The sequence below is a fragment of the Staurois parvus genome, unplaced genomic scaffold, assembly GCF_062004578.1.
Source record: "Staurois parvus isolate SC_StPar_1 unplaced genomic scaffold, SC_StPar_1.0 ptg000636l, whole genome shotgun sequence".
Lineage (NCBI taxonomy): Eukaryota > Metazoa > Chordata > Amphibia > Anura > Ranidae > Staurois > Staurois parvus.
In genome coordinates this window covers 11,849,914-11,862,726 of record NW_028318432.1, presented here as the reverse complement: position 1 = coordinate 11,862,726, position 12,813 = coordinate 11,849,914, and the positions used below count along the sequence as shown (strand labels likewise).

The window sequence follows — 12,813 nt, the reverse complement described above, 5'->3', positions numbered from 1 at the left end:
GTGATTACATCTGCTCACATAAGGACTCAGATGTGATGTCAATGCAGCCCTTGAAATGCTGCCAAACTGTACTGTAATTGAAAATTCAATTTAGGTTAGTGGGGCCTGTTCTCATAAGAACGATGCATTGCAGTGTCTTGAAAATATTCAGCATGCTGCAGTTTCTCACGCACTGACCTCCAGTTTCACATCCAAGTTAACTAAAAAGAAAACCTATTACCCAAATTAAAAAAAAAAAAAAATCCAAAACGTATCATAAAAAGCACAGAAAAACACATCTTATGCTGAATGCTACTTCAAGCTTTCAAAAATCTCAACTGATATGACTAAACTCTAACCTTAGCCTGCAAAACAGACGGGGGGCCAAAATGAGGCTCTGTCTCCTAACATGCATGAATGACCCTGTCTAGGCCTAAAGTACATACTACTTAGGTCCTGCAAAGCCTGCGATGCAGACTACACCCTAATCCAAGCAAAATTTCAGCACTGGCAAGAAGCAGTCAGCAGTTACCAGTATCAAAGATCACTTTTACATTTTAATTCTCACATACCTATCAGCTTCCAAAGTCCGTGTAAAAGAGCTGATCATGTCCATATGCAACTCTCGCAAAATGAACAGCATTTAAAACAATTCACACGTTACTGTTCTCCAGGTTTTTGCGCTAAAACTCATCATACTCGATTGTATCCAATTGTCCACAAACTACTATACGGTTAACCCAAAACAAAAACAAAAAAAAAACACAAGTAAAATGCTGCCCATACCTTCATTAATTTTGGATATATCCACATTAGAATTATTAATTTGCAGAGTGGCTTGCAAGGCAGGGAGCAGCTGTCGCAGGAGGTTTGGGTCCTGCAGTATCGGAGGAATTGGTGATTGTGGCACTGGTGACACAGGGACTGTAGAAGAGGAAGTGGGAGCAGAAGAAGGGTTTAGTCCAGAAGCAGAGGATGTGGAAGGGATGGTACAGGATGATTTATCAGAAATAGAGTCTGTAGTAAGGGGAAAAAAAAAAAAAAGAAAAAGCAAAATAAGTTTGTTACAACATACTAAACATTGAGTACATCTGATAAGGTTTGCAGCAATATCACCTTCAAAAAATCCTAAATGAATACAATTTCTTGCCACACAATACTTAAAATTGACCTAACGTTTGTTAGTCCCTGCGCGCTCCTTACATTGGCTACATATTATCCAATTTTCTTGTACAATTTTCCTTTTGATTTACCAAAAACCATATAACAAGGTCAAACCTAAACAACACTTTCAATTTGTATCCAATCAGGCAGTCCCTTGTACTACATAGTGGAAGGTAAATCTAAAGGAGATTACACAAGAAAATCGGATAATGTACGAGCATTCTTACTCCTGGGCTTGGAAAAGTGCATACTAAATGTGCTGAAATACTTAAAGCCTAATTCAAAGTTAACTATCGCTTTAAAGTACCCTCTGAAGTGACAAGCCTCAGTTGATAAACAGATGAAAAATCCTCCCACACAAGTTGTACATCTTTATCTGCAATTATCTCTTCTGTACATCCTTCTAAAAACTCAAAGGCTATTTTATTATTTGTCTCTTCCTTGTTCTGTTGTTTGTGTTTTATAAATGCAAAATAAACACCTTTAACCACTTACCTACCAGGCACTTACACCCCCTTCCTGCCCAGGCCAATTTCCAGCGCTGTTGCACTTTGAATGACAATTGTGCGGTCATGCAACACTGTACCCATATGAAATTTTTATCATTTTTTTTGTGACAGATAGAGCTTTATTTTGGTGGTGTATTTAATCAACTCTGGGTTTTTTATTTTTTCTTAAACCAAAAACCACAAAACATTTTGAAAAAAAAAAAGAAGTTTTTTCTTAGTGTTTGTTAGAAAATTTTGTAAATAAGTGATTTTTCTCCTTCACTGATGTTTACTAATGAGGCTGCAGAGATGGGCACTGATAGGCTGCACTGATGGGCATTGACAGGCAGCACTGATAGGCAACACTGATAGGCAGCACTGATAGGCAACACTGATAGGCAACACTGATGGGTGACACGGAAAGGCAGCTTAGATGGGCACTGATATGTGGCATTGATGTGGCACTGACAGGTGGCACTGCTGGGGCTACAATGATCATCAGGGCACACTGATCATCAGTGCTCAGATGATCAGTGTACATGTCCCCTCCGCGGAATGCTGACTACCAGCTCTCCTCTTGAGCTGTCAGCGTGACAGCTCGAGAGGAGAGAAATGCCGATAACCGGCATTTCCCTGTTTACATGTGATCAGCTGTGATTGGACACAGCTGATCACGACTGAGCCGACATCTTCGGCTCTTTCCGTGGATCGGTGATCCGCTATGACCGAGGGACACAACGCACCGCCAATCGCTGCGCATGCGCGGTTAGAATGGGAGGACGTCATATGATGTCCTCCCAGAACGAGAGAACCACCTTGCGTCCGTCAAATTACTATATGGCGGGTGGGAGGTGGTTAAAAAAAAAAAAACAAAAAAAAAAAAAACTCAGAAAGGCTATTTCTTAGCTCCAGCAGGCAAAGGCAAGTATAACATTATTTTGCTTCTGCTGTGTGATGAGACACCTAGCTAAAAGGTGGGAAGCCTCCCTTATTCAGTGCATGTGCTGTTAGTAATACAGAGTCATGTCAGAGCTTACTGAGCTTCAAAGAGGGCAAATTGTTGGTGCCCGCATGATTGACGTTGCTAATTTGCCATGTCATGAGGTACAGTATCAAAGGTTATGAGGGCCTATACAGTTTTCAGGAAACTGTCATCTGATAAGCATAAGCGCAGTGGACATGGTCAACTGACCAAGAAAGTCAAAAGGACATTGTGCAGAATCATGACCCAGAATAAGAAAACAGCTGCTGTAAATGTGACTCCAGAGCTCAATCTCAATCCTGTGAAGACTGAGATTGAGCTCTCTAATCACTTTTGCAGAAGTTGCTTTCTTATTCCATGTCACAATCCTGCGCAATGCCCTTTTGACTCTTTCAGTCAGCTGACTATGTTGACTGCACTTATGCTTAAAATAGGTTTTCCCAGAAACTGTATATACCGTCATAACATTGGATACTGTATCCTCACAGCACAGCAAATTGGCAACTTCAGTCACAGAGGCAACAGCTAAGTACGTACCAACAATCTGCCCTCTTTAAAGCTCAGTAAGCTCTGGCATGACTCTGTATTACTAGCAGCACACAGTGAATGAGGAAAGTGAGTCTTCCCACATATTTATTCTCACATATATTATCACTCGGTTTGGAGGCAAGCTAGCTGACAAGTTGAGCTGGGAATTTTTCTTTTCTGCTTTGTGAAATGCGTCGCCCTTCCATGTGCTCCATGCTGTGAAGGCCAGTTATAGACTGGGGCAGTGGTCACTTTTGTACTGTTGAATTGTTGGTGAGGGGGCACACTGGACACCTTGGCTGCCATTATGCTACATGCTGGGTGCCCAGTGCGCTCCTGTATCTTTAACCTCCCTGGCGGTCTGATTATGTCAGTATTTCTGTGCTCAAAGAGGTACATTTTTTTGCATGGAAATATGTTTTTTTTATTGTAGGCCTGTAATTCTTAGGAATAACTCACTGAAATCTATCTGAACAAGAGTCTAGTAAACATCCCGGATATGATAAAATTTGAAACACGAAATAATAAATTATTATATAATAAATCATAAAAATTATAAATTTAATTCAATAATGTAATCAAACCAAAAACACTGAAATTTGAAATAGAGAGCCAAATTCGCACATCACTGAGCTTAGTCGCAAAATCATTTTCAGTGTCGGATGACGAATTTTCCCACGAATCATCACTCAATTTTGCAAGTGGTTCTAATTTACTATCGCTGTTCTCTAGCCGGTCTAAAACTGCTTTTGACCTAAAGGGACACTTTTCGGACGCCATGGACTTTTCTCAGTTTCCAGGCAGAAAGAACAGTAAAGATGCAGGCAGGACACAGGACAAAGCAGTAGGGACAAAATATATGTGAAATGGTTTGATACAGTAATGTTATACTATGATTTTAGTGTATTTAGTGAATGTCACTTTTTAACATTTTTAAATTTCCCGCCGGCTCCATCCCCCGTACGTCCAGATGCACGCAGGGACTGGAACCCGGAAGACAGATGCCGGCATCGGCCGGAGGAGATGGTCGGGGCCATCGCAGGAGCAAAAGGACAAGGTAAGTGCTGGAGGAATCCCAGAGCAACTCTGCAGTGTAATCCCGAGTGTAGCTCGGGGTTACCACTTTTGGTACTGAAAGTTAACCCTGAGCTACACTCGGGAATACCACCAGGGGGGTTAAGGAAGGGTGGGCTCCCTCAGGTCCACCTGCCCTTGGTTTATCCATTAAATACATGTGCCTCTACTATGGCATTGTGCATCTACTATGGCATTGACGAGTTAGGAACTACAGAATATCGGGATGCCGTGACGAGGCTCTGTAGCTTACATGTGTTTGCAAATGTGTGCTAACTAAACCCGTTTTTAACACATACTGTTAGACAGGTTAATTCAGTTTGTTTGCAGGCTGGCCAGTTAGAGCTGGGAATTTTTCTTTTTTGACATGTGTCACCCTTCCATGTGCTCCTTGCTGTGAAGGCCAGTTATAGACTGGGGAAGTGGCCATTTTTTGTACCATTCCCAAATATTTAGTTAGGTGTCTCATTACACAGCGGAAGAAAAAGAATGTTACATCATTTCCACTTTCAACAGGAAACATGTCACTTTCACACCTACAAATCATTTAGCGCTTCTATTTTTTATCTAACCCCTGTAAACACTACAGAAGTGTATGTTCTGTTAAGTTTTCACTTCAGAAGTATACAACCACTTTAACCACTTTCTGCCCACCCATATTAGTTTTACTGCGGGCAGGCGACGCACCTGTACGTCACCTGACACCACTCCGACGACTGCTATGCCATCACATGATCACAATGTAAACTGTTATGAATGGGTTTTATTCAAAACAGCTGCGCTTAGTATTATGCTGTGATTGGCCCACAGCGATCACATGATAGCAGGACCAATCACAGCACCAAGAACTATGTGATTAGCTGTAGTCAATCACTGATCACAATCATAAAATCACAGATGCTAAATTAAACTCAAATTATGACAGATCAAAACATTGTTGTTACAGCAATGATAACCAACAGCAATCAGTGTGTGTAAAAAAAAAAATAAAAAAAAACCCTAATCACCCCCCTCCACAGTAGTACAGTGTCACTATGATGACACTGAACTACTCTGATGAAAGTATATTTTAAAAAAGCAGTTTAAAATGTTAAAAAATTGATTTTTTTTTTAACCACTAGCCTACAGGGCACTTATACCCCCTTCCTGCCCAGGCCAATTTCCAGCTTTCAGCACTGTCACACTTTGAATGACAATTGCGCGGTCATGCAACACTGTACCCATATGAAATTTTTATCATTTTTTGTGACAGCTTTATTTTGGTGGTATTTAATCTCCTCTGGGTTTTTATTATTTTTTTGAAGAAAAAATAAGTTTTTTCTTAATTTTTGTTATAAAAGTTTGTAAATAAGTGATTTTTCTTCTTCACTGATGTGCACTAATGAGGCTGCAGTGATGAGCACTGATGGACACTGATAGGTGGCACTGATGGGCACTGATGAGGAGGCACTGGTAGGTGGCACTGGTAGGCATCACTGAAAATCGGCACTGATAGGCAGCACGGACGGGCACTGTTAGGCGGCACTGATAGGCAGCACAGACAGGCACTGATGCACACTGTTAGGCGGCACTGATAGGCAGCACAGACAGGCACTGATGCACACTGATAGGCGGCACTGACTGGCATTGATAGGTGACACTGAATGGCACTGATGGGTGACACTGAAAGGCAACTCAGATGGGCACTGATATGTGGCATTGATGTGCACTGGTATGTGGCATTGATGTGCACTGGTATGTGGCATTGATGTGCACTGGTATGTGGCATTGATGGGCACTGGCAGGTGGCATTGATGGGCACTGGCAGGTGGCATTGATGGGCACTGGCAGGTGGCATTGATGGGCACTGGCAGGTGGCATGGATGGGCACTGGCAGGTGGCATGGATGGGCACTGGCAGGTGGCATGGATGGGCACTGGCAGCTGGCACTGCTGGGGCTACACAGATCATCAGGGCACACCGATCATCAGCCCTGATTAGTGTACATGTCCCCTCCGAGGAATACCGATTACCGGCTCTCCTCTCGAGCTGTCAGTGTGTTTTCCCTGTTTACATGTTATCAGCTGTGATTGGACACAGCTGATCACATGACCGAGCCGACATCTTCGGCTCTTTCAGTCGATCGGTGATGCGCGGTGTCCGAGGGACACCGCGCACCACTGATCGCTGCGCTGCGCGCTCCCGGAGCCGCGCATGCGCAGTTAGAATGGGAGGAGGTCATATGAACGAGAGAACCGTCTTGTGCCCGTCATTGTACTATATGGTGGGCGGGAGGCGGTTAAACACATGGTCACTACTCAGTATCCCTGAACACCGTCACACACCAGTGATAGGACGATGCTGTACTGCACTAGTGGCTAAATTTGAAAAAAAAAAAAAAAAAAATGTGGGAAAAAACCCCACAAGTTTTATTTCAATTCTTCATTTCCAAAAATGGGGTCATTTGGGGGGTATCTTTTCTTCTGGCTTGGCATTTTGAAGGACTCAAGAAATGAGATAGGCAGTCAGTATGTCAGGACTGATCAATTTTCAAAAGTAAAACATCATAATTTGTAGACACTATAACTTTCACACAAGCCAATATACACTTATTGGGATTTTTTTTTTTTTTTTACCAAAGACATGTAGCAGAGTACATTTTGGCCTAAATTTATGAAGAAATTTGATTTTATTGGAAATGTTTTGTAACAAAGTAGAAAATTGGGGGTGGGGTTCACAATTTACAGTATATTTTAGTTTATATTGCAAAATATAAAAAAACACCAAAAGAAAGCTCTATTTGCGTGAAAAGATTATATTTAATTTAGGTACACAGTGTTGTATGATCGCGCAATTGCCCATTAAAGTTACAGTGTGCTGGATAGCAAAAAAATGGCCTGCTCACAAAGGGGGTAAAACCTTCTGGTGGTCGAGTGGTTAAATTGTTCATTTAGTTTTATTATTTAACCACTTGAGCACTGGAAAGTTTTACCCCCTTCATGACCAAAACATTTGTTATTCAGCACTGCACTATTTTTAACTGGAAATTGCATGGTCATGCAACACTGTGCGCAAACAAAATTTTTAACATTTTGTTCACACAAATAGAGCTTCTTTTGGTTGTCTTTGATAACCACTGGATTTTTGTGATATAAATTAAAAAAGCCCTAAAATTTTGGAAAAAAAATATAAGAAAATTTTTTTTAAATTCTTTATAATTTTAAGCCAAAATGTATTCTGTTATACGTCTTTGGAAAAATAAATCCCAATAGGTATATATTAATTGGTTTGTGCAAAAGTTAAGTGTCTACAAACTATGGTATATATACTAGAATGTACGCAGTTATAGACACTATACAGTAATGGCGGTGAACAGCGATCTATAATGTGACTATTACAGGGTGATCTGGCACTAACAGACACTATCTGGGAGCATCACTGAGATCACTAGTTACACTAACAAAGTGATCAGTGATAATACTGCACACTGACACAGTTATTAACTAGGGATGCACCAAAACAGATCGGCCAATAAAATTTAGCCAATACAGGAAACTGTGTGTGCTGCAGATGAGAGGGGGGGCTGAGAAAGGCAGGAGAGGAGCAGTGTATACAGTGACTGGCTGTCATAGGTCAGTGCTGGTTTTTAACCACTTGCCTACCAGGCACTTATACCCCCTTATTTACCAGGCCAATTTTCAGCTTTCAGCGCTGCTGCACTTTGACAATTTCGCGGTCATGCAACATTGTACCCATATGAAATTTTGATCATTTTTTTTCTCACAAATAGAGCTTTCTTTTGGTGGTATTTAATCACCACTGGGCGCTTTACTTTTTGCGCTATAAATAAAAAAAGTGCAAAAAATTTGAAAAAAAAAGTTTTTGTTTCTATTATAAAATTTTTCAAACAGGTATTTTTTCTCCTTCACTGATGTGCGTTGATGAGGCAACACTGATGGGCACTGATAGTACCCTGAAATGTCAGCACCGGAATTTAATTTCGGTGCACCACTAGTACGAACACTGGCTGGGAAGAGGTAACATCTAGGGGCAATCAAGGGGTGAAATATGTGCCCAACAATGTGTAATGTGTGCTCCTTTTTCCTTTCTATCTGGCAGTTTTTTCTCCCTACTTTGCAGGGAAAATAAAGTCAAATCACTGATAAGTGTACAGAGCCCTGTGTTTGTATACACGGGGTTCTGTGTGGTGATCAGACACCGCTGATGAGCACATCCCACCCATGAATCACTGGCCGGGACCTGCTGATAAAGTTGCAATGCTTCAAACTACATGCACGCCTGTAAACCCGGAAGGTGCAGGTACGTAGTCTGGCAGGGATGTGCTGCTAGCCTGCATTATAACTACTTTGGGCAGGTGGCAAGTAGCAAAGTGGATATGCAAACTAAAAACCTATAACAAAAAGCTTTTCTTGAAATAAGTAAATACCTCACCTACTTTCAAACACTATTCTTATGATAAATCAACCTCTGAAGTCTCTTTAGAAATTGACGCTTTAGAGAGAGTATCTCCTGTGTGTTCAGTAGAGAAGTAGAGGTTGGCAGGAGGAATCACAAAGCACAACAGTTGGTAATTCCCCTTCATCACAGTAGTGTTCAGTTCCTTAAGACAGTAGGAGAGGTAACATAGGTAACCATCAATCATATTTCTACCCCGAAAAAACCATCAACTATTCTTTCCAAAAGGTCAGTGCCATCTTTGTTCAGGTATCATCCAGGATCATCTACATCCTGGACTGTTGTTGACTCCAAGATTACGGTTATGTAAATCCTGGTACCGCTACAGTTCTTATCTGTATTAAAAACCATCTGACAATTCAGCCCCCTGCTGAAGCCTCTCACTTTGAATTGCAGCAAAGTTACAATGTTTCAAACAATGTTTATCATCACTGGAGTGGACGAGACTGGGGAAATGCTTCCTCCTACTTGCAGCAAACTGTTTATTTTTCCGTCAGCTCTCACAATAGATTACAAAAGTAAGCTACATATTCCTAGAAAAAAAAAAAAAAAAGTAAAATATTCCTGTACAGTTACTAAAAGCTCCACTTTAGCTGTTAAGCTGCACATAAAAGGTTTGTATCTTGATGGATTCCCTTATAAGTAGATCTAGTCAAGCTGGGCACCTATTACAGGAATCCGATCCTGGATACAGGTGTTTCAGCATTTTACCTAGACAGTAACAGGGTGGTGGAGAGCCCTAGTGTAAGGGTACTTGAGGTCAGCTTCAAATTTTAAACCCCATAAATTCAGCAGGCAGAGGACTTTCCCACAACTTTTGCAGAAACATAAGCAGAATTTAATGTATTTTAAGAGTCGTCTAAAGTGCTAGAAATTACATTTGCATATAAAAAAAAAACAAGGATAAGCAGAACTCACGTTAGCTTTTGTCCATTCACAGCAAACACGGACCTCCACAAATTGATTATAAAACTATACTCTTCTGCAAGCATAGGCACATTCCCTATGTGACAATGCTTTGGTCTGGCCAGCGCCATGGAAATACAGGCAGGGTTTGCTTATCCAGTAAACATGTATGAATGGCCATAAACAATGACATATTAGGCTCAAGAGACACTGCCAATACTAGAAGTTTACAGCAACACAAGGAGATGGCTTTAGTCAGGGTTATACCCCTATCAGGAGAACTGGGAACAAACAGCTTAAAAAAAAAAATGAATAAAAAAAAATAAAAAAAAAGAACCTAAACATACCATGCAAAGTAAAAGGCCACCTTCACTGCCTATAAATTTCCAACTCACCTTTTCTGTCAGATTTCTGTGTTGGGATGGAAGATGTGGGGATAGGCAGTTTTGACAACGTTGCTGCTCCATTTGCATCAAATGACTTCTTTGGAGGAGGGTGATCAGGCTGTACTGTAAAAGTACTAGAATGAACACTGCTTGTGGCAGCAGACGGGTGTACCACAGGTTTAATAGAGTGCTGCACTGGGGCTGCACTGCTGTGAGTCTCTGTTCTCGGCAGTCTGTAGTCTCTGTCATTGTGTCGGCTTGTCTGAGACAAAATGTTCTGTGGAAGCATGCTGCTGGCGTCATTGGAATGTTTCTCATCCACTGATTGGCAATATTAACATGAAAAAAAAAAAAAGATTCGATTAATTCAGCTTAACCTTAAAGATATCCAACAGTTCATAAATGAATTGCAAATGCAAGCAGTAATAAGGCAGTTCTTAAAAGTAATTATGTTGTCCTCTAGTCAAATGAAACAAAAAGTGAAACCAAGAGAGTCATGAGAGACTGCTTCAATCGGAGTCAGAGCAGTGCTTTGACATGTCCACTTTGTTATAAAACGACAACATTCACTTGTGATTGCACAGCATATTGATAACCACGAGCGGTTTTGTGACTGGGGGGAAAAAATTAGGGATATGTTAAAACGTACTGTTTTCAAGCACACAATTGGAATTGTAACTTGTCCAATTTTGTGTCAGCACAATTAAAAGGAGAAGTACAGCCAACGCTCACTATGTGAATAAGGTAAACATGATTCCCTGGAAAATATACAATGCTGTTGACTTACAAGCTAGTCCTACTACAAAAAAGTTATGAAAGGTAAGAACACCAACAGTGTTTATGTAGAAGGGGACAGTGGATGGATTCAGTGCCAGGCTTCTGATATACAGCGATATGCGATCACTCCATTATTGAGTTCAGGGGTTTCCAGCATAGGGTACTGATAATGTCATAACTCACAAATGTTTAAAAGCCTTCTGACCTTATGACAACAGTGAAGGAAGGCCCTTTTCTGTTCCAGCATGCCTGAGCCCCTGTACAAGAAGTCAGCTCCAGAAACACGTGGTCTGACATGTTGGGTTAGGAGAAACTCATGTACAGTGCCAAGACCTTCCTAAACACCTTTGAGATAATTGAAAAGCCGTTTGCAAGCTAGGTCTTCTTGTCCAACATTTGAGGTCACAAATGCTTTTTGGCTCATAGGCACAAATTCCCACAGACACACAATAAAACTTGTCGAAAGCCTTTCCAGAAGATCAAAACCCAACTCCATATTAATTCCCAAGGTTTTGGAATGTGATGTTCACCAAGCTCATATGTGCTGATCAAACTTTCGGCCATAACATGCATCTAATGCAGAGATCTCAGATGACCCATACCTGTCTAATAAAGCTAGTACAGTTTTTCACACTGCCAGAATTCCTAGTTATTTTATCATACATTACAAAGTATGCAGACAAGTAAACATTACTTTAGAAAAGGCCAAACACCTAGGACAGTTCTTGAACACTGGAGGCACGATCTCACCACTGGAATTCCTGACCAACAAGAAGCCAGTGGGTGACTCAACCTGCCAGCCTTCACAGTCCAACAATCACCAATTTTGCATATTCCCTCATTTTTTAGCCTTGTGGCAACTACCTTCAGGACCAACAGAGAGGACACAACAGGGACACAAACCACAATACAAACTTGACAGCACTTTCCCACTCCATCCAAAACTGAAAAAAAATGTGTCTATGTACTTTTAGGTATAACAGTTCAAATTTGAGAACATACAATAAATTAAATGGAGGGATTAGCAAAAGTTGCATGCGTGTAACAATGACCAAATAATTTCAGATTGAAGACTTTGAAAAACCTAAAGCACTTTAAAATGAACTCAATTACATTTAAAACTATAACTACAAAGCAAGAGAAGCAATGAAGTATATTAAAATGCTATAACTGTACTGTAAATTAAATTGCAGCTTTCTCCCTTTCTGCACTAGTCAGATGAGGCACTGTGCCAACAGACATGTCCTTCCCAATCCAACAATCTTTCCTCCAACGAGGTTGACTCTTCATACTGCACACACCCAACACCTACTCATTCCTGTAGTTAAACCATACGTCCAATGGTCTCTTGGGGTAAGACTTGCCTATATGAATAAGTGAATATTGCCAACTGTAACCTTTACCTCATTCCTCCCCTGCCCATGAATATACCTGGTGCTTCCAAAGAAACAGACATTTAGGGCTTGTTCACACCATGGTGCAGAGAGAGAAGGCAGTTCTTCTGCAAGCATCCTGCAAGGGCACAACAAAATCAATTGTTCTCTATGTGCCCTGCTCACACCACCACACTAGTATCACCTGCAGATTTTTTCTGTGCAGGAATCTGCAACGTGTATAAAACTCATTGGGGCTCGCATGTAAACTGATGTCTCTGAAAGTGAAATCTGCGTGTCAGTTTTCACACACGTATGGTGTGAACGAACCCTTAAAGCCATCTCTGGCTCCCACAATACAGTACCCACAACTGGTGTGGCCGATTGCCACATAGGACTGCTGTCAGTTGCAAGCTTAAATAAAGTGGAACTTTATACATAACAAAAATAAAGGTCTTTCAGCAAGGAACACACATTCCACATTACCCCCGGTTCATATATATGCGGCCGTGCAGGCCACGTTTTGCACAGGCATGAGAGCCCATTCATTTGAATGGACTCCCATGCCCCTGACACGCAGGGAAGAAGTCCCTGCATTTCTTTGGAAAAACGCAGCCTGCACGGGAACTTGGGTTCCCAGTACGGCTGCGCTTTCCAGTGCGGGTGGCGTGCCATTAGAAATAATGGCACCCACCCACGGG

At 41.3% G+C, this 12,813-nt stretch overlaps 1 protein-coding gene across 4 annotated transcripts in view; it reads right to left on the bottom strand.

Annotated features, from left to right (window-relative positions):
- WAC (WW domain containing adaptor with coiled-coil) overlaps positions 1-12,813 on the bottom strand; it is an 87,309-nt gene that overhangs the window by 29,906 nt on the left and 44,590 nt on the right. For all 4 annotated transcript variants that reach the window (XM_089693829.1, XM_089693833.1, XM_089693828.1 and 1 more), the window contains 2 exons: positions 9,972-10,283; positions 766-996 (listed from right to left, as the gene is read on the bottom strand). In XM_089693829.1, coding sequence (XP_089549955.1) covers positions 766-996; positions 9,972-10,283 — 543 coding nt within the window. The remainder of the gene's footprint in view (positions 1-765; positions 997-9,971; positions 10,284-12,813) is intronic.